Genomic DNA, 22,665 nt, shown 5'->3' on the forward strand with positions numbered 1-22,665 from the left:
CACAGGGTTGGCACTAGAAGCTTTCTTGGGGCCCATGGTCACTTATTTTGCAGATAAAATCACCAAAAACGCTGTAATAATACGAAATGTTCCGATTGTATGCTTGGATGTTACCGCGGAGGCTGGCTTGTAAACAATGCCACCGGCGGAACATGTGAGGCTGGCTCGGGCCTCACATAGACGCGTCTCAGACGAATAGCGTTGAGCGGGTTTTTTAGCGGTATGCGAGGCAAAATCTTAGCAATAAAATGTATCCGTATGCGGATTTAACGTTATGTGATGCCAACGGTATGCGGGGGTCCTCTGTATACACCTACCATCCGACTTACGACCTGCTCGACTTACAACCACTCGACTTACGACCGTGTTTTTTATGCCAAATTTCTGGGAAATAAACAACTATTTGTGTTGTACACAGTGTTTATCCTAAACTTTACAGTATAAAATACAGTACTAACAACATAAAAAGTAAAGTAAAACATGAAATACCAAAATAAAACAATAAAATAAAGTCATTACAAAAATGTTTTGTTGATATTCAGTAGTAAAATTCGACTTACGACCATTTCGACTTACGACCGGTTTCTCGGAACCAAACTCGGTCGTAAGTCGGATGGTAGGTGTATTTATAGATGGGGTTGTAAAAAAAGTAAATGCTAGGGTGTTCAGGAGAGGGGTGGGATTAAATTATGGGGAATTAAATACAAAATGGGAATTGGCACAGTTGCTTTTTGCTGATGATACTGTGCTTATGGGAGATTCTAAAGAAAAATTGCAAAGGTTAGTGGATGAGTTTGGGAGTGTGTGTAAAGGTAGAAAGTTGAAAGTGAACATAGAAAAAAGTAAGGTGATGAGGATTTCAAATGATTTAGATAAAGAAAAATTGGATATCAAATTGGGGAGGAGTAGTATGGAAGAAGTGAATGTTTTCAGATACTTGGGATTATGTAGAGTAAAATAAAGGTTGGATGTGAAAAGTGGGTTATAGTAAGTGTATATGCACCTGGAGAAGAGAGAAGTGTAGAGGAGAGAGAGAGATTTTGGGAAATGTTGAGTGAATGTGTGGGGAGTTTTGAACCAAGTGTGAGAGTACTTGTGGTTGGGGATTTCAATGCTAAAGTGGGTAAAAATGTTGTGGAGGGAGTAGTAGGTAAATTTGGTGTGCCAGGGGTAAATGTAAATGGGGAGCCTGTAATTGAGCTATGTGTAGAAGGAAATTTGGTAATAAGTAATACATATTTTATGAAAAAGAGGATAAATAAATATACAAGGTATGATGTAGCACGTAATGAAAGTAGTTTGTTAGATTATGTATTGGTGGATAAAAGGTTAATGGGTTGGCTCCAGGATGTACATGTTTATAGAGGGGCAACTGATATATCGGATCATTATTTAGTTGTAGCTACAGTTAGAGTAAGAGGTAGATGGGAAAAGAGGAAGGTGGCAACAACAAGTAGGAGGGAAGTGAAAGTGTATAAACTAAGGGAGGAGGAAGTTCGGGTGAGATATAAGTGACTATTGATAGAAAGGTGGGCTAGTGCAAAGATGAGTAGTGGGGGGACTGAAGAGGGTTGGATGAGTTTTAAAAATGCAGTATTAGAATGTGGGGCAGAAGTTTGTGGTTATAGGAGGGTGGGGGCAGGAGGAAAGAGGAGTGATTGGTGGAATGATGAAGTAAAGGGTGTGATAAAAGAGAAAAAGTTGGCTTATGAGAGGTTTTTACAAAGCAGAAGTGTTATAAGAAGAGCAGAGTATATGGAGAGTAAAAGAAAGGTGAACAGAGTGGTGAGAGAGTGCAAAAGGAGAGCAGATGATAGAGTGGGAGAGGCACTGTCAAGAAATTTTAATGAAAATAAGAAAAAATTTTGGAGTGAGTTAAACAAGTTAAGAAAGCCTAGGGAACGTATGGATTTGTCATTTAAAAACAGAGTAGGGGAGTAGTAGATGGGGAGAGGGAGGTATTAGGTAGATGGCGAGAATATTTTGAGGAACTTTTAAATGTTGAGGAAGAAAGGGAGGCGGTAATTTCATGCACTGGCCAGGGAGGTATGCCATCTTTTAGGAGTGAAGAAGAGCAGAATGTAAGTGTGAGGGAGGTACGTGAGGCATTACATAGAATGAAAGGGTTTAAAGCAGCCGGAACTGATGGGATCATGACAGAAATGTTAAAAGCAGGGGGAGATATAGTGTTGGAGTGGTTGGTACTTTTGTTTAATAAATGTATGAAAGAGGGGAAGGTACCTAGGGATTGGCAGAGAGCATGTATAGTCCCTTTATATAAAGGGAAGGGGAACAAAAGAGATTGTAAAAATTATAGAGGAATAAGTTTATTGAGTATACCAGGAAAAGTGTACGGTAGGGTTATTATTGAAAGAATTAGAGGTAAGACAGAATGTAGGATTGCGGACGAGCAAGGAGGTTTCAGAGTGGGTAGGGGACGTGTAGATCAAGTGTTTACATTGAAGCATATATGTGAACAGTATTTAGATAAAGGTAGGGAAGTTTTATTGCATTTATGGATTTAGAAAAGGCATATGATAGTGGATAGGGGAGCAATGTGGCAGATGTTGCAAGTATATGGAATAGGTGGTAAGTTACTAAATGCTGTAAAGAGTTTTTATGAGGATAGTGAGGCTCAGGTTAGGGTGTGTAGAAGAGGAGGAGACTACTTCCCGGTAAAAGTAGGTCTTAGACAAGGATGTGTAATGTCACCATGGTTGTTTAATATATTTATAGATGGGGTTGTAAAAGAAGTAAATGCTAGGGTGTTCAGGAGAGGGGTGGGATTAAATTATGGGGAATCAAATACAAAATGGGAAGTGACACAGTTACTTTTTGCTGATGATACTGTGCTTATGGGAGATTCTAAAGAAAAATTGCGAAGGTTAGTGAATGAGTTTGGGAGTGTGTGTAAAGGTAGAAAGTTGAAAATGAACATAGAAAAGAGTAAGGTGATGAGGGTATCAAATGATTTAGATAAAGAAAAATTGGATATCAAATTTGGGAGGAGAAGTATGGGAGGAGTGAATATTTTCAGATACTTGGGAGTTGACATGTCGGCGGATGGATTTATGATGGATGAGGTTAATCATAGAATTGATGAAGGAGAAAAGGTGAGTGGTGCGTTGAGGTATATGTGGAGTCAAAAAACGTTATCTATGGAGGCAAAGAAGGGAATGTATGAAAGTAGTAGTACCAACACTCTTATATGGGTGTGAAGCTTGGGTTGTGAATGCAGCAGCGAGGAGGCGGTTGGAGGCAGTGGAGATGTCCTGTCTAAGGGCAATGTGTGGTGTAAATATTATGCAGAAAATTCGGAGTGTGGAAATTAGGAGAAGGTGTGGAGTTAATAAAAGTATTAGTCAGAGGGCTGAAGAGGGGTTGTTGAGGTGGTTTGGTCATTTAGAGAGAATGGATCAAAGTAGAATGACATGGAGAGCATTTAAATCTGTAGGAGAAGGAAGGAGGGGTAGGGGTTGTCCTCGAAAAGGTTGGAAGGATGGGGTAAGGGAGGTTTTGTGGGTGAGGGGCTTGGACTTCCAGCAGGCGTGCATGAGAGTGTTCGATAGGAGTGAATGGAGACGAATGGTATTTGGGACCTGACGATCTGTTGGAGTGTGAGCAGGGTAATATTTAGTGAAGGGATTCAGGGAAACTGGTTATTTTCATATAGCCGGACTTGAGTCCTGGAAATGGGAAGTACAATGTCTGCACTCTAAAGGAGGGGTTTGGGATATTAGCAGTTTGGAGGGATATGTTGTGTATCTTTATACGTATATGCTTCTAAACTGTTGTGTTCTGAGGACCTCTGCAAAAACAGTGATTATGTGTGAGTAAGGTGAAAGTGTTGAATGATGATGAAAGTATTTTCTTTTTGGGGATTTTCTTTCTTTTTGGGTCACCCTGCCTCGGTGGGAGACAGCTGACTTGTTGAAAAAAAATATATATATATCTATATATGTATATATATATATATCATAGGTAGTAGGTTGGTAGACAGCAACCGCCCAGGGAGGTACTACTGTCCTGCCAAGTCAGTGTAAAATGAAAGCCTGTAATTGTTTTACATGATGGTAGGATTGCTGGTGTCCTTTTTTCTGTCTCATGAACATGCAAGGTTTCAGGTATGTCTTGCTACTTCTATTTACACTTAGGTCACACTACACATACATGTACAAGCACATATATACACACCCCTCTGGGTTTTCTTCTATTTTCTTTCTAGTTCTTATTCTTGTTTATTTCCTCTTATCTCCATGGGAAAGTGGAACAGAATTCGTCCTCCTTAAGCCATGCATGTTGTAAGAGGCAACTAAAATGACGGGAGCAAGGGGCTAGTAACCTCTTCTCCTGTATATATTACTAAATTTGAAAGGAGAAACTTCCGGTTTTCCTTTTGGGCCACCCCGCCTCGGTGGGATACAGCCGGTGTGTTGAAAGAAATATATATACAGTGGACCCCCGCATAACGATCACCTCCGAATGCGACCAATTATGTAAGTGTATTTATGTAAGTGCGTTTGTACGTGTTTGGGGCTCTGAAATGGACTAATCTACTTCACAATATTCCTTATGGGAACAAATTCGGTCAGTACTGGCACCTGAACATACTTCTGGAGTGAAAAAATATCGTTAACCGGGGGTCCACTGTATATATTTTCAACAAGCTCGCTGAATCCCAACGAGGCAGCTTGGCCCAAAAGGAAAAACGAAATTTAGTAATTTATACAGGAGAAGGGGTTACTAGCCCCTTGCTTCCGGCATTTTAGTCACCTCTAACAACACGCATGGCTTATGGAGGAAGAATTCTGTTCCACTTTTTCATAGAGATAAGAGGAAATAAGCAAGGACAAGAATTAGAAAAAAACAGAAGAAAACCCAGAGGGGTGTGTATATATATGTATATGCTTGTACTTGTATGTGTAGTGTGACCTAAGTGTAAGTAGAAATAGCAAAACGTACCTGAAATTTGCATGTTTATGAGACAGAAAAAGGACACCAGCAGTCCTACCATCATGTAAAACAATTGCAGGCTTTTGTTTTACACTCACTTGGCAGGACGGTAGTACCTCCCTGGGGGGTTGCTGTCTACCAACCTACTACCTAGAATATACATATCTTTCTTCTTTCAACACACTGGTCGTATCCCACTGAGGCGGGGTGGCCCAAAAGGAAAAACAAAAAGTTTCTCCTTTCACATTTAGTAATATATACAGGAGAAGGGGTTACTAGCCCCTTGCTCCTGGCATTTTAGTCGCCTCTTACAACACGCGTAGCTTACGGAGGAAGAATTCTGTTCCTCTTTTCCATGGAGATAAGAGGAAATAAACAAGAACAAGAACTAGTAAGAAAATAGAAGAAAACCCAGTGGGCTGTGTATATATATGCTTGTACATGTATGTGTAGTGTGACCTAAGTGTAAGTAGAAGTAGCAAGACGTACCTGAAACCTTGCATGTTTATGAGACAGAAAAAACACCAGCAATCCTACCATCATGTAAAACAATTACAGGCTTTCATTTTACATTCACTTGGCAGGGCGGTAGTACCTCCCTGGGTGGCTGGTGTCTACCAACCTACTACATAGCAAATATACATCTATATCTTTCTTTTCTTTCAACACACAGGCCGTATCCCACCGAGGCGGGGTGGCCCAAAAGGAAAAACGAAAGTTTCTCCTTTCAAATTTAGTAATATACAGTGGACCCCCGGTTTGCGATGCTATCGGTATCCGATAAATCCGGTAACCGATGCATTATATCACAGAAAATTTGCCTCGCTTCCCGATTCAAAACCCGGTATGCGATGTGGTTCGTACGAGACATGTCCATGTGTGGCCTCAACTGCCCCGTGTGTGCCAGTGTTTACAAGCCAGCCAGTGTGCGCGCATCTAAGGATACATTCGGTACATTCCATATTATCCATATTATCACTGTTTTTGGTGCCTGTTTTTGCAAAATAAGTCGCCATGGGCCCCAAGAAAGCTCCCAGTGCCAACCCTTCGAGACCAAGGGTGCTAATGACTGTTGAAATGAAGAAAGAGATAATTGCGAAGTATGGAAGTGGAGTGCGTGTGTCGGAGCTGGTCAGGTTGTATAGTAAACCCCAATCAACCATCTCTACTATAGTGAGCAAGAAAATGGCAATCAAGGAAGCTGTTCTTGCAAAAGGTGCAACTGTGATTACGAAACAGCGACCGCAAGTGTTAGAAAATGTTGAGAGACTGTTATTGGTGTGGATAAATGAAAAACAGTTAGCAGGAGATAGCATCTCTCAAGCAATCATTTGTGAAAAGGCTAGGCAGTTGCATGATGATTTGGTAAAAAAATTGCCTGCAACTAGTGGTGATGTGAGTGAATTTAAAGGCCAGCAAAGGTTGGTTTGAAAGATTTAAGAATCGTAGTGGTATACATAGTGTGATTAAGCATGGTGAGGCTGCCAGTTCAGACCACAAAGCGGCTGAAAAATATGTGCATGAATTCCTACTTCAAAGATTAAGGAAATCTGTGCAAAGTGGCTTGAAGTGCAAACCTTCATGGATGAAAATCACCCTCAGACAGCTATTGCAAGCCGTGCTGGTGACTATTACACTGACAATGTTGTGAACCACTTTAGGAAAGTCATAAAGGAACGAGAGGTACAGGCCTCTATGGACAGATATGTTGTGCGACAGAGGTCCAGTGACTCTCAAGCTGGTCCTAATGGCATTAAAAGAAGAAGAAGTAACCCCGGAAAAGGACTTGCTACCTCAAGTCCTAATGGAGGGGGATTCCCCTTCTAAGTGCTAACACCATCCCCACACACCCTTCCTCCCATCCCATCAATCATCACCAGATCTTCATTAAAGGTAAGTGTCAATTATTCTTTCGTTATTTATTGTTATTTGTTATTGTTGTTATTGTAATTACTATTCTATTGCATTAAACTTAATATTTCATGTGGTAAAAATTTTTTTTTTCATACTTTTGGGTGTCTTGCACGGATTAATTTGATTTCCATTATTTCTTATGGGGAAAATTGATTCGCTTTCCGATATTTTTGGTTTACGATGAGCTCTCAGGAACGGATTAGTATCGCGAACCGGGGGTCCACTGTATACAGGAGAAGAGGTTACTAGCCCCTTGCTCCCGGCATTTTAGTCGCCTCTTACAACACGCATGTCTTACGGAGGAAGAATTCTGTTCCACTTCCCCATTGAGATAAGAGGAAATAAACAAGAACAAGAACTAGAAAGAAAATAGAAGAAAACCCAGAGGGGTATGTATATATATGCTTGTACATGTATGTGTAGTGTGACCTAAGTGTAAGTAGAAGTAGCAAGACGTACCTGAAACCTTGCATGTTTATGAGACAGAAAAAACACCAGCAATCCTACCATCATGTAAAACAATTACAGGCTTTCATTTTACATTCACTTGGCAGGACGGTAGTACAGTGGACCCTTGGTTTTCGTGTTTAATCCATTCCAGAGCCATTGGCCGAAACCAAAACCATTTTCCCCATAAGAAATAATGTATATTGAATTAATCCGTTCCAGACACCCAGAAGTATCTACAAAAATTATTTTTTCCTTAAATATACATTTACATGCACAAAAGAATGAACATTAAACATGACATTTATCTTTATTGAAGGCTGTTGTTGCTGGAAAGAAGGCAGGGAGGAAGGGAGAGGGAAGATAGGTTATTGTTTGGAAGGGGAATCCCCCTCTATAAGGACTCTAGGTACCAAGTCCTCTGGGGTCCCTTCCCTGCTTTGTTTTTTACTGTTACTAGGACCAGCTTGAGAGTCACTGGACCCCTGTCGCACAAAATATCTGTCCAGAAAAGTCTGTTTCTGGCGTCTCTTTAAGATTTGCCTAAAATGGGACATGGCATTGTCATTGTAAAAGTCACCAGCATGGATTGCAACAGATGTCTCAGAGTGATGTTCCTCCACAAATGAATGCACTTTAGTCCACATTGCACAGATCTCCTTAATCTTTGAAGAAGGCATCTTCTTCCGTCTCTCTTCCTCCTCCTCTGAAGCAATTTCCTCAGCTGTGGTCCGTTGCTGTTGCAGATGAAGCTCTTGCTCAGTTGTTTGGGATCTCTGTTTGGTTATTTCATTCACCCCTTTCGTAACATCAGCTTCCATGATTTCTTCTCTCTTTGTCACAATGGAGCTGATTGTTGATGGCGACTTCCCATACATCCTGCTGCGTTCAGCAATGCGTATGCCACTTTCATATTTTCTTAGGATTTCTTTTTTCAGTTCTATGGTGTTCCTCACTTTCTTTACCAAACCACTGGCACTAGGAACTTCCTTTGGGGCCATGGTCGCTTATTTAACAGTCACACACGATAAACAAGTGGCAGAAACAATGGATTATTTTGAAATGTTTCGTACGACCTGGCAGGATGTGTTCACTGACTGAGAAACAATGCTACACTGGCTGAGAATGTGTGCGGGAGGCAGCTTTGTCTGTGCGCTGGGGACTGGACAGGTTCCGTATGATCGATGAAAACGGAGGTAATCGGCAAAAACTAAAGCCAAAAATCGACGAGAAAAGTCGGCCCAAACCAAAATCAGCGATAACCAAGATCGATGAAAACCAAGGGTCCACTGTGTGTGTGTGTGTGTGTGTGTGTGTGTGTGTGTATGTGTGTGTGTGTGTGTGTGTGTGTGTGTGTACAGTCACCTAGTTGAGGTTGCAGGGGTCGAGTCCAAGCTCCTGGCCCCGCCTCTTCACTGGTCGCTACTGGGTCACATTCCCCGCACCATGAGCTTTATCATACCTCTTCTTAAAGCTATGAATGGATCCTGCCTCCACTACATCGCTTCCAAAATTATTCCACTTCCTGACTTCTCTGTGACTGAAGAAATACTTCCTAACATCCCTGTGTTTCATCTGTGTCTTCAACTTCCAACTGTGTCCCCTTGTTGCTGTGTCCCATCTCTGGAACATCCTGTCTTTGTCCACCTTGTCAATTTCTCTCAATATTTTGTATGTCGTTATCATGTCCCCCCTATCTCTCCTGTCCTCCAGTGTCGTCAGGTTGATTTCCCTTAACCTCTCCTCGTAGGACATACCTCTTAGCTCTGGGACTAGTCTTGTTGCAAACCTTTGCACTTTCTCTAGTTTCTTTATGTGCTTGGCTAGGTGTGGCTTCCAGACTGGTGCCGCATACTCCAATATGGGCCTAACGTACACGGTGTATAGGGCCCTGAACGATTCCTTATTAAGATGTCGGAATGCTGTTCTGAGGTTTGCTAGGCGCCCATATGCTGCAGCAGTTATTTGGTTGATGTGCGGTTCAGGAGATGTGCCTAGTGTTATACTCGCCCCAAGATCTTTTTCCTTGAGTGAGGTTTGTAGTCTCTGGCCCCCTAGACTGTATTCCATTTGCAGTCTTCTTTCCCCTTCCCCAATCATCATGACTTTGCACTTGGTGGGGTTGAACTCCAGGAGCCAGTTGCTGGACCAGGTCTGCAGCCAGTCCAGATCCCTTTGTAGTTCTGCCTGGTCTTCGATCGAATGAATTCTTCTCATCAACTTCGTGTCATCTGCAAACAGGGACACTTCGGAGTCTATTCCTTCCGTCATGTCGTGTGTGTGTGTACGTGTGTGTGTATGTGTGTGTACGTGTGTGTGTGTACATGTGTGTGTGTGTGTACGTGTGTGTGTGTGTACGTGTGTGTACATGTGTGTGTGTGTACATGTGTGTGTGTGCGCGCGTGTGTGCGTGTGCATGCGCACGCGCATGCATGCAGTGGAACCTCTGCTTACGAGTTTAATCCGTTCCATGACCTTGCTCGCATCTGGATTTGCTCGTTTGCAGAGTCAATTTTCATCATTTAAATTAATTGAAATGGAATTAATTCGTTCCAGTGGAATTCCAGGCACGAGAAAATGCTTCAATAATTTCCCTAATATCATCTCTATGGCCTATTTATCTATCACAATTCATGTAATATGACATAATAAACAATATTAATAACATGATATATACACTAGAATGAATAAAATACGTACATATCATTACGTATGTGGCTAGTGGTGGTGACAGCAGCCATTGTTGTTGTTGGGGTTTATAGGGCCACCACAGCGGCCATTCCTTGTCTTGACTACATGTGTAGAGAACCTATGATAACACAAAAAAGGTCAGACAGAGTGACTTTTAAGTGCTACACTCTTAATGCTACACTTAATTGATAAACTCTTAATGCTACACTTAATTGATAACTCTTAATGCTACACTTAATTGATAAACTCTTAATGCTACACTTAATTGCTACACTCTTAATGTTACACTCTTAATGTTACACTCTTAATATTACACTCGTAATGCTACACTCTTAATGCTACACTCTTAATGCTACACTTTGCCACTGCTGCTTCATGTTGTCTGCCACTGCCACCTCATGATGTCTGCCACTGCTGCTTCATGATGTCTGCCACTGCTGCTTCATGATGTCTGCCACTGCTGCTTCATGATGTCTGCCACTGTTGCTTCATGTTGTCTGCCACTGCTGGTTCATGTTGTCTGCCACTGCTACCTCATGTTGTCTGCCACTGCTACCTCATGTTGTCTGCCACTGCTACCTCATGTTGTCTGCCACTGCTGCTTTATGTTGTCTGCCACTGTTGGTTTATGTTGTCTGCCACTGCTACCTCATGATGTCTGCCACTGCTGCTTCATGTTGTCTGCCACTGCTACCTCATGATGTGTGCCACTGCTGCTTCATGTTGCCTGTAACTGCTACCTGATGATATCTGCTCCCACTTTTGCTAGCATGTTGAAGAGCTTTCCAATATGTGAAGGTTGAGGAGAAGTGCCAGACAGGCATTGAATGGTGATGTCATTTGTTTACTCTTGAACTTGCCAAAGAATAGAACATTTCTGCTACTTTGAGCTCAATTTCAGGGTACTTTTCATCATGAAACCAATCAAAATCATATCTATTTCTGGTGTATATCTTCCTTTCTATCAAATGAGACCAAAAAAAGAGAATACGTCAATAAAAACTATACAAAAATATACCACTAAGGGGAGACTAATTCTCATCAGCGTCAAGGAACCTCCCTTGAGGCCCGCTCTCATCTGGAAATTTTGCTCGCGTCTGGAAGCAAAAAATCGACCAAGCGACTGCTCGTATCTGGAAAAACTCGCACGTGGATGCACTCGTAAGTAGAGGTTCCACTGTATATATTATAATCACACTCTGTGACTAGTTAACAGTCCAAGCCAGACAAAAACATTAACCATAAGTTTCATTCTCCTATGTGTGGATTATTTATGTATAAAGACTTAAATTTTCTTTAACACTAAATTGTACAGCATGTTTTATATTACTAGGTGAAAGTATTGTATATTTGTATAAGTTAGCCTGATGGAGGAGAAAGATCCTAGTCTAGGAATATTTGCTTAAAATTAAAAATAAAAAATTCATAAATATTAATTATTATGTCAGTTGATTCATCATTTGCTGTTGTAAACACAAAGCTAAACAGTATGAATGCTAATTAAAGAAACTTATTTTTCCTGGGAGTGAGGACTTTTTTCTGCATTATTGCATATACAGTGTAAGAGCTGTCATCTTACCCTTGCTCTTTTCAACACCCAGTCCTTTATGGTGCTTAGGTCTTGACCCACAACAGTCTGCTAACACCCAGGTATGGTACCTATTTACTGGTACTGGAACAGGAGCAACTGGCATTAAAACGTGTCAAAAGTCTCCACCTGCCCCAGGGTCAAACCTGGGTCTTTCAATTGTGAGCAAGTGCTCATAACTGGTGGTATTTGGTGCTAACATTGGCTCACGTGTATGTGTGTATGCATATATATGTGCATGCATTACACTCGTGTATAGTAGTAGTTACTAGTTGTCAAGGCACCTATTGATAGATACTTGGCTTTTGAGTGTGTGTATGTGCGTGCATGCATGCCTGTGTGGTTTCAGGGGTCGAATCACATTCTGCGTGTGTGTGTGTGTGTGTGTGTGTGTGTGTGTGTGCATGTACATCTACATGTGTGTGTATATGTACATGTGTGTGTGTGGGGGTGGGTGTATGTGTGTGTGTGTGTGTATGTGTGTGCGTGTGTGTGTGTGTACATGTACGTGTACGTACACTCAGTTTTGGTTGCAGGGGTCGAGTCACAGCTCCTGGTCCCGCCTCGTCATTGGTCGCTACTAGGTCTCGCTTCCTGCTCCATGAGCTTTATCATACTTCTTCTTTAAAGCTATGTACGGATCCTGCCTCCACTATATCACTTCCCAGATTATTCCACTTCCTGAAAACTCTGTGACTGAAGAAATACTTCCTAACATTCCTGTGATTCATCTGAATCTTCAACTTGCATTTGTGACCCCTTGTTGCTGTGTGCCATTTCTGGAACATCCTGTCTCTGTCCACCTTGTCAATTCCTCTCAGTATTTTATATGCCGTTATCATATCCCCCCCCATCTCTCCTGTCCTCCAGTGTCATCAGGTCGATTTCCCTTAACCCTTTGACTGTTGCAACCCCAATTATGAAACTGTCTCCCTGTGTCGCAAAATATTCGAAAAAAAAAAAATCCTTACCAAAATGTTAAAATTAATTTGCTGAGTGTTTTAAGCCAAAAAAAAAAAATTTTGCGATCAGTACTTGCCAAGATACAGAGGTGTAAAGTTTGCAGAGAAAATGAGCCACATATGGCAACACTGGCTAATGCCACTCACCCGTTACACTTATATTTACTGCCATTTGAAGTTTTTTTGTATTTTCCAATATTTTTTTTTTTTCAAGTAACTTATGTGGCCTGTGAGACCTAAGTAAGGTGCAATGTACATATATACACTCATTGTATGCAACATAATAACCACACAAACATTATTATCATTAAATTGTTTACAAAACTTGTTTACACAAACCAGCAATACAAAAAATTCTTTATTACTATTGTTCTTTAATATATATACACATATATAGTCACTGGACACTTTCCTACAACTGCTATTAGCATCTGGAAGCTTGATGTGTGTATGGAGAATGGAGACCCATTTTCTTACATGTGGGCCTACCAGCTTTCTCCTCCTTAATTTGAAGCAGCTAGAATTAATACGTGGATTAATACGTCAAAAACATTGGCTCGTAAGACGTATATATACGGCCTCTCCTCGTAGGACATGCCTCTTAGCTCTAGGACTAGTCTTATTGCAAACCTTTGCAATTTCTCTAATTTCCTTACATGCTTGGCTAGGTGTAGGTTTGAAACTGGTGCTGCATACTCCAATATAGGCCTGACATGCACAGTGTACAGGGTCCTGAATGATTCCTTTTTGAGATGTCGGATTGCTATTCTTAGGTTTGCTAGGCGCCCATATGCTGCAGCAGTTATTTGGTTGATGTGCGCCTTAGGATATGTGCCCGGTGTTATACTTACCCCAAGATCCTTGTCCTTGAGTTGAGGTTTGTAGTCTCTGGCTTCCCCTAGACTGTACTCCATCTGTGGTCTTCTTTGCCCTTCCCCAATCATCATGAGTTTTCACCTGGTGAGGTTGAAATCCAGGATCCAGTTTCTGGACCCGACCTGCAGTCTGTCTAGATCCCTTTGTAGTTCTGCCTGGTCCTCGTCCAGTTGAATTCTTCTCATCAGCTTCACATCATCTCTGTGGTGTGTGTGTGTGTGTGTGTGTGTGTGTGTGTGTGTGCGCGCGCATGTACTCGCCTAGTTGTACTCACCTAGTTGAGGTTGCGGGGGTCGAGTCCGAGCTCCTGGCCCCGCCTCTTCACTGATCGCTACTAGGTCACTCTCCCTGAGCCGTGAGCTTTATCATACCTCTGCTTAAAGCTATGTATGGATCCTGCCTCCACTACATCGCTTCCCAAACTATTCCACTTACTGACTACTCTGTGGCTGAAGAAATACTTCCTAACATCCCTGTGATTCATCTGTGTCTTCAGCTTCCAACTGTGTCCCCTTGTTACTGTGTCCAATCTCTGGAACATCCTGTCTTTGTCCACCTTGTCAATTCCTCTCAGTATTTTGTATGTCGTTATCATGTCCCCCCTATCTCTCCTGTCCTCCAGTGTCGTCAGGTTGATTTCCCTTAACCTCTCCTCGTAGGACATACCTCTTAGCTCTGGGACTAGTCTTGTTGCAAACCTTTGCACTTTCTCTAGTTTCTTCACGTGCTTGGCTAGGTGTGGGTTCCAAACTGGTGCCGCATACTCCAATATGGGCCTAACATACACGGTGTACAGGGTCCTGAATGTGTGTGTGTGTGTGTGTGTATTCACCTAGTTGAGGTTGCAGGGGTCGAGTCCTAGCTCCTGGCCCCACCTCTTTACTGGTTGCTACTAGGTCACTCTCTTTGAACCGTGAGCTTTATCATATCTCTGCTTAAAGCTATACTTGTATATGGGTCCTGTGTGTGTGTGTGTGTGTGTGTGTGAGCACGCATTCATGTGTGTGTGTGTGTGCACGCGTTCATGTGTGTGTACTCACCTAGTTGTGGTTGTGGGGGTCGAGTCACAGCTCCTGGCCCCGCCTCTTCACCTGGCCGCTATCCGGTAACTCTTCACGCTCCGTGAGCTTTATCATGCCTCTTCTTAAAGCTATGTATGGATCCTGCCTCCACTACATCACTACCCAGGCTATTCCACTTCCTAACAACTCTGTGATTGTAGAAATACTTCCTAACATCCCTGTGATGCATCTGAGTCTTCAGCTTCCACCTGTGACCCCTCGTTGCTGTGTCCCATCTCTTCAACATTCTGTCTCTGTCCATCTTGTCTATACCTCTCATACCATAACTCGCTGTTGTCTTCCTGACAAGTATTCTCTGATCCACTGTAGTGCCTTCCCTGTTATCCCTGCTTGGTCCTCCAGCTTCCACACTAATCTTGTATGTGTATGTGTGTGTGTGTGTGTGTGTGTGTGTGTGTGTGTGTGTGTGTGTGTGTGTCTGTCTGTCTGTCTGTCTGTCTGTCTGTCTGTCTGTCTGGCTTTTTTTTCATACATATGCAAGAGTTATGAGGATACAATACTATATTGAAGATTTTTTAAGAAAGCAGAAAACTATAAATCTAAAAATAACATCCAGATTGCAATAAAATGTTGCATTTTGTGTTATGTATAACATAGTAAAATAATTTATCAGGAAAAATCATTGCTAAGTAATCCCTTAACCCCTTGGGGAGATGATAATACAGTCAGGTAGGTGATGACTTGGTGTTCTCATTTTACCAGTTTCCTTATAATATTGCTCTACAATATAATGTCACTTACTAGCAAGTCATGTCATGAACAGCTGAAAGCTATTGATTAACACCAAGCACAATAAAAAATCATCAGATTATGTCTGGAATTTTTCATAAATTGATAGAAGGAATTTTTTTAACACCTGATATATGTTAATGACTTGTCAGGTTTCTTATTTATGGAGTGTTTTCCATTTTTTATACAGCATTTTATTTGTCTTTCATTTTCACCTTTTGTACACACATGAGAATTTTATTTTAATTGAAATTGAGTGATCATCTGTGGAATTACGGGATTCCATAAGGTTATGAAAATGGTAAAAAATAAAGAAAGGTCCAGATATGGAATATAGGCTTTAGGAACAGAGGCTCCCAACTTCAGAAAAATAAAATAGCAAAATGATTTAGGGGTAATCATAAGTTAAAGCATATTATTGGTGGTGCATCTCAGTCAGTTGATCACAGCAGTATGCATGCACCTGGCAAACTTCAGAAAGATTTTCAGGTTCTTCAGCAAAGAGCTCTTTAAGACTTTATATGACATATGTTAGATTTGTTATTGAATACACATTGTCAACATGGAGCTCTTGTCTGAAAAGTAGAGAGAGAGACCAGAATGTCTTGACATGACTTATTAAGGTTATTAGGAAGAGAGTTCAAGGTTGAGCATTGTTCATCATTAATACTTAAGGGATTTAACTCTTGATGGCTTAATGCACTGGTTACAATCTTACTGTATCTCAGGTGAAAACTCCTGCAAGTGCTTGTACTTACAGTTGTACCTACAAACTCATGGACTTCTGTATTTATGGTTTTTAATTATCCAACTTTTTTGCTAATGGACAGTCACAAATAGTTTAAGTTATTCAGTTTTTTTTTTTTTTTTTTTTTTTTTTTTTTTTTTTTTTTTTTTTTTTTTTTTTTTTTTTCCCTCAGTGGCTCTCCCATGTTCAAATATCTCTCTTTTTCTGGTCATTATTTCTTATGAATGCCAATATTAACAATATTAGATTAGTAATATATTAGAGATATTTTCTCTAAAACGAAATAACCAAAATCTGAAATAAATTGTTTGTGCAGATTTAATTTTGTGTTATTTGCAGTTTCAAATTTCATGGAACCTTTAGGAACGTAAACCTCAAAAAATTTGTAGGTATGACTGTATGCATACAAAAATACAAAAAGGTGTACTGTTCAGTTCAGTAAGTTACTGAAAATCACCAGAGAGGGACGAAAGAGCAGTCAGTATGTTGTTATGCTATTCCTCTATCACTTTTTTTTTTTTTAGGCATTGCCTATACAGGGTAAGCTGTGGGAATAAAGACAGGTATACAACACTTAGGACACTTAATTAGATGTTTCAGCTTCTTGGGGCTTTTTCAGTCACTGGGCTAAATATCTCATAATAAAAGTGTCCTAAGGGTTGCATTTTTTTTTTACCATATTGGCCAGCCCCCATCAATAAGGTAGGGTGAACTAAAAAACGAAACATTCACAGCCATTCTTTCAAAAGCTGTTTTGCCGGAAGTGTGGAGATATTACAATTCAAATGATCCTCCAGACCAAAACATCCCCACCCCTCCAGGATTCAAGTCAAGCTAACCAGTTTCCCTCTGAATCTCTCTTTATGTTATTTTAGCACACTCCAACACTATGTCAGATCCCTAAAGTCACTCATCACCATTCAACCCAATGTAATGCACACACATCACGTTCACACTCACCAGCACGCACGCAAACAGGCGCATGTACATGTGCACGTACGCACACGTGCACACGCGCACACACATACACATGTGCACTCACACATATGCACTCACACATATGCACTCGCACGTATGCACTCACACATATGCACTCACACTCACATGTGCACACACACACACACACACACACACACACACACACACACCAGCAAGGCTGGACTTAGTATTCACCTTCAGTAGTGCAGATATCGAGGACATCACATATGAAAGACCCCTTGGGGCCAGTGACCATGTGGTTGTAAGCTTCGAATACACAGTAGAGCTACAAGTGGAGGGAGAAGCAGGAAGGCCAGGACGAATGAAGCCAAACTACAAGAAAGGGGACTACACAGGAATGAGGAACTACCTGAACGGGGTTCAGTGGGACAGAGAACTGGCAGGGAAACCAGTTAATGAGATGATGGAATATGTAGCAATAAAATGCAAGGAGGCTGAGGAGAGGTTTGTACCCAAGGGTAACAGGAGTAATGAAAAAGCCAGGATGAGCCCATGGTTTACCCAAAGGTGCAGGGAGGCAAAAACCAAGTGTGCTAGGGAATGGAAGAAATATAGAAGGCAAAGGACCCAGGAGAATAAGGAGAACAGTCGTAGAGCCAGAAATGAATATGCACAGATAAGAAGGGAGGCCCAAAGACAATATGAAAATGACATAGCAGCGAAAGCCAAATCTGACCCGAAACTGTTGTACAGCCACATCAGGAGGAAAACAACAGTCAAGGACCAGGTAATCAGGCTAAGGAAGGAAGGAGGAGAGACAACAGGAAATGACCGGGAAGTATGTGAAGAACTCAACAAGAGATTCAAAGAAGTGTTCACAGAGGAGACAGAAGGGACTCCAGAAAGACGGAGAGGTGGGGCACACCACCAAGTGCTGGACACAGTGCACACAACCGAGGAAGAAGTGAAGAGGCTTCTGAGTGAGCTAGATACCTCAAAGGCAATGGGGCCAGATAACATCTCCCCATGGGTATTGAGAGAGGGAGCAGAGGCGCTATGTGTACCCCTAACAACAATATTCAATACATCTATCGAAACAGGGAGATTGCCTGAGGCATGGAAGACAGCAAATGTAGTCCCAATCTTTAAAAAAGGAGACAGACATGAAGCATTAAACTACAGACCAGTGTCACTGACATGTATAGTATGCAAAATCATGGAGAAGATTATCAGGAGAAGAGTGGTGGAACACCTAGAAAGGAATGATCTCATCAACAGCAGCCAGCATGGTTTCAGGGACGGGAAATCCTGTGTCACAAACCTACTGGAGTTCTATGACATGGTGACAGCAGTAAGACAAGAGAGAGAGGGGTGGGTGGATTGCATTTTCTTGGACTGCAAGAAGGCGTTTGACACAGTTCCACACAAGAGATTGGTGCAAAAACTGGAGGACCAAGCAGGGATAACAGGGAAGGCACTACAATGGATCAGGGAATACTTGTCAGGAAGACAGCAGCGAGTCATGGTACGTGGCGAGGTGTCAGAGTGGGCACCTGTGACCAGCGGGGTCCCGCAGGGGTCAGTCCTAGGACCAGTGCTGTTTCTGGTATTTGTGAACGACATGACGGAATGAATAGACTCTGAGGTGTCCCTGTTTGCAGATGACGTGAAGTTGATGAGAAGAATACACTCGATCGAAGACCAGGCAGAACTACAAAGGGATCTGGACAGGCTGCAGAACTGGTCCAGCAATTGGCTCCTGGAGTTCAATCCCACCAAGTGCAAAGTCATGAAGATTGGGGAAGGGCAAAGAAGGCCGCAAACGGAGTACAGTCTAGGGGGTCAGAGACTACAAACCTCACTCAAGGAAAAAGATCTTGGGGTGAGTATAACACCAGGCACATCTCCTGAAGCGCACATCAACCAAATAACTGCTGCAGCATATGGGCGCCTAGCAAACCTCAGAACAGCATTCCGACATCTTAATAAGGAATCGTTCAGGACCCTGTACACCGTATACGTTAGGCCCATATTGGAGTATGCGGCACCAGTTTGGAACCCACACCTAGCCAAGCACGTAAAGAAACTAGAGAAAGTGCAAAGGTTTGCAACAAGACTAGTCCCAGAGCTAAGAGGTATGTCCTACGAGGAGAGGTTAAGGGAAATCAACCTGACGACACTGGAGGACAGGAGAGATAGGGGGGACATGATAACGACATACAAAATACTGAGAGGAATTGACAAGGTGGACAAAAACAGGATGTTCCAGAGATTGGACACAGTAACAAGGGGACACAGTTGGAAGCTAAAGACACAGATGAATCACAGGGATGTTAGGAAGTATTTCTTCAGCCACAGAGTAGTCAGTAAGTGGAATAGTTTGGGAAGCGATGTAGTGGAGGCAGGATCCATACATAGCTTTAAGCAGAGGTACGATAAAGCTCACGGCTCAGGGAGAGTGACCTAGTAGCGATCAGTGAAGAGGCGGGGCCAGGAGCTCGGACTCGACCCCCGCAACCTCAACTAGGTGAGTACAACTAGGTGAGTACACACACACACACACACACACACACACACACACACACACACACACACACACACACACACACACACACACACACACACACACACACACACACACACACACACACACACACACACACACACGCTGGATGCTCAGGTCCCGATCACTTAACCCTTAAACTGTCCAAACATAGATCTTCGTTCGCTTGCGTAGCACTCCGAACGTAGATCTACGTTTTTTTTACATGCTTTCTTATGGAAAGAATGAAGGTCTGAGCACTACTCGTGGAAAGTTAGAGCTACATTTGGACAGTTGAAGGGTTAACACCTTCAATAGGACAACTCGTAGCCCTCCTTACTTCCACCCTGGGTTTATTACACCCTCTTAGTCATTCTGTTCTATTTCATCCTCTAAATGCTCAAACTATCTCAGTAACTCTTCCCTTGTGTTCTGATTACACACCATCATTTAATTTCTGTGCTTGATTTCTTTGCACAATATTCATACCACATATTGCTCTCAGGTGTTACATACATGTCTTTATTCTGACAGTTTGTCAGTATTGCTGTACATAGAACATGTAGCCACAGTAAACTGTCTTGTATGCTTCCCCAGACTTCTTCCAATTCTAACCCTCCGTATTTAATTGAAAACGATGTGTGAAATTTAGGATTTTCTGAATCAAGTAAAAAAAAAAAAGTGATAGATTTTAATTTACATTCTGGACTAATTTTTAATTTTATAAATAAAATTTTAAATTCCATCTTATATTTCAGACAAACAGAAAATTTTAAGAGATACTACTTTCCTGTACTTTGAACATTCTTTTAAATTTAATATGTTGCCTGAATAGGCTAGAGGTGGTGGATTTTAAGAATTTCCAAGTTTGAAAAACTGGACCACCCATCTGTTCGTATCATTCTGAATAAGAGAAAGATATACCTGCTTTAGCATTCTTTTTTTTTTTTTCCTCATTAAAGTTATTAATGCAAACAAGGAGAAACATCTTCACTAAATATCTGTCTATCGATTATCTTTACTTCCCTTCCCATAGAAATGGAGTGAATCATCCATGGCTCAGCCCCTCATCTCACCCCTGTGTACCCTCGACTTAAATACAGTGAGTTGGAGTATAGAGCTTCTTCCACACTGCAACAGTGTTTCATCTTCATTCACAGCACGAAGGGCTCTTGATCTAAGGAACTGAAGCTAAGCTTCACTTCCTCAGATCAAACCTGTTAACCTTCTATCCCTTGGTACTGTATGGCCCTTATGGGTTTAGTGCTTTCCAATGAATATAATAATTGTTTCACTGCACTCAGTTGGACAGGTAAAATCTACACCTCTGTTTGCTCTCAAATTCTCCCATAAAGTCCTTTCACTGATAATGGCCCATACTAGTTATTCATTTTTTGTATCATCTTATCTTGTAATAGCTCAATTTAGTGTAGTTGGTGTCCATCGCTTTATGCATTAGATGCATTCCAGATCCATGGCAGCTGTACTAAGTTTAGTCAAGCCATCAACACTTAATTTTGCTTGATAAGAATGTTTAATATGTTTTTCAAACCATACCGTTGGCAGATATCATGTGTACAGTATAGTACACATACATAATTACCAATAAAAATGAGATATGGCATAATAGTGAATCCACTTCAAGCGAATGAGCATAAAGCGAGGGAAACCTGTATGTACCCAGCTCCTCTTTGGTCTACTCACTTGGCTTTGTTCCCTTTATAACACTTGTGTTATCTTTGTAACACTTTCATCAGTCTTCACTATTTACCCTTGAAGGAAGGGAGTACGTATAGGGTGCCTTGATGCTGGTGAAAGGCTCATGAGCCAAGGAATTAAAAGTTACTCTTTCCTTCCTGAGATCAAACTAAATTACTGTCTATTCCTCAGGTGCTGTGTGACCTTTCCAGGTTTAAAATTTCCCTGAGATTATAACACTGTAATAATCCAGTTGGGTACATTCGTCCCATGGCCATGCTGCTTTAATTTCCTTGCCTCTGTTTGGCACTCCAGTGACTTGGTACTCCACATAAATTTCAGGTCTCCAGTTTAAACTGATTTATTATTTATTAAAATATGCTTTTTATGCCAAGTATATTACACTAAATGTACATCCCAACTAGTTTGAATAGGTCATTAACATAAAGCTTACACAATAGTTTCCCCTCTCACAACTCAGAATACATTTTCCCATAGACACCCACGTTATAATTGATCCATTCCTTAGCCAAAATATTCTATCTTATTTCATATCTTTCTGTTTTACCTGAGAATATTCACCCAGTATTTTGCATTCATATGATAGGTTGGATAGGAGAGCTGTATAAGAGGGACCTGGAGATGTGACTAAGGAACAGAGGAAATGTTAATTTAGTGCCAGGAATGTCTACATTTTTTATAATGGACACTATTTTCAAATTGGCAATTATTGAATTTTGTATGAAATTGGCCAAATTATTGATTTCTTATCACTTTATTGGGTAGTTGAAATAGGTAAATGGGCAGGTTCTTGTACTCAGTTGATAGAATAGAAGGAATACTAGCAAAATATCTATGAGTTTGGTGAACTGGAACAATGCAGTTAGAGCACAAAGTGAGCAAAATCGCCAATGCGTAAATATCACAGAGACCGTTAACTTTGTGAGAGCGTAATTCTGTAAGTTTTCCATCAAATTTCATACTTTTGGTTTCATTACCTTTGGAAAAAGATTCTCTGTCATTCATAAGATAAATTTTTTTTTTTTAAATTCTTCAACCCTGAGAGCTGGTTTGAGAGTAGGGGTCTCAATAGTGAGAGGAGTTAAAAATAAATGTGGAAAAGAGTAAAATGTTGAGGAAGTAACAAAAAGTCTAGGTAGTGAAAGACTGAATATGAAATTGGAGGGAGTATAGAGGAAGTGAATGCATGTAGATATTTGGGAGAAGACATGTCTGCAGATGGGTCTATGAAAAATGTGATGAACCATAGAATAGATGAAGGTAAAAAATGGTGAGTGGTGGTTTGAAGTATCTGTGGAAAGAAAGAAGTTTATCTAGGGAAGGGAATGTACCAGAGTATAGTGATACAAACACTTTTATATGGATGTTAGGCATGGATTTTGAATGCTGCAGTGAAGAGGGGGCTAGAGTTGGTGCATATCTCATGTTTGAGAGTACTGTTTGGTGTTAATATCATGCAGAGAATTCAGAGCATA

General features: G+C 41.3%; 1 protein-coding gene across 1 annotated transcript in view; it reads left to right on the plus strand.

Moving 5' to 3' along the window:
* Window positions 1-22,665, plus strand: part of rno (PHD finger protein rhinoceros) — a gene marked incomplete at its 5' end in the record, with an annotated part of 156,789 nt that overhangs the window by 64,363 nt on the left and 69,761 nt on the right. The window contains 1 exon segment of the mRNA XM_070100420.1: window positions 20,508-20,573. Coding sequence (XP_069956521.1) covers window positions 20,508-20,573 — 66 coding nt within the window.

Source organism: Cherax quadricarinatus, chromosome 72 (assembly GCF_038502225.1).
Source record: "Cherax quadricarinatus isolate ZL_2023a chromosome 72, ASM3850222v1, whole genome shotgun sequence".
Lineage (NCBI taxonomy): Eukaryota > Metazoa > Arthropoda > Malacostraca > Decapoda > Parastacidae > Cherax > Cherax quadricarinatus.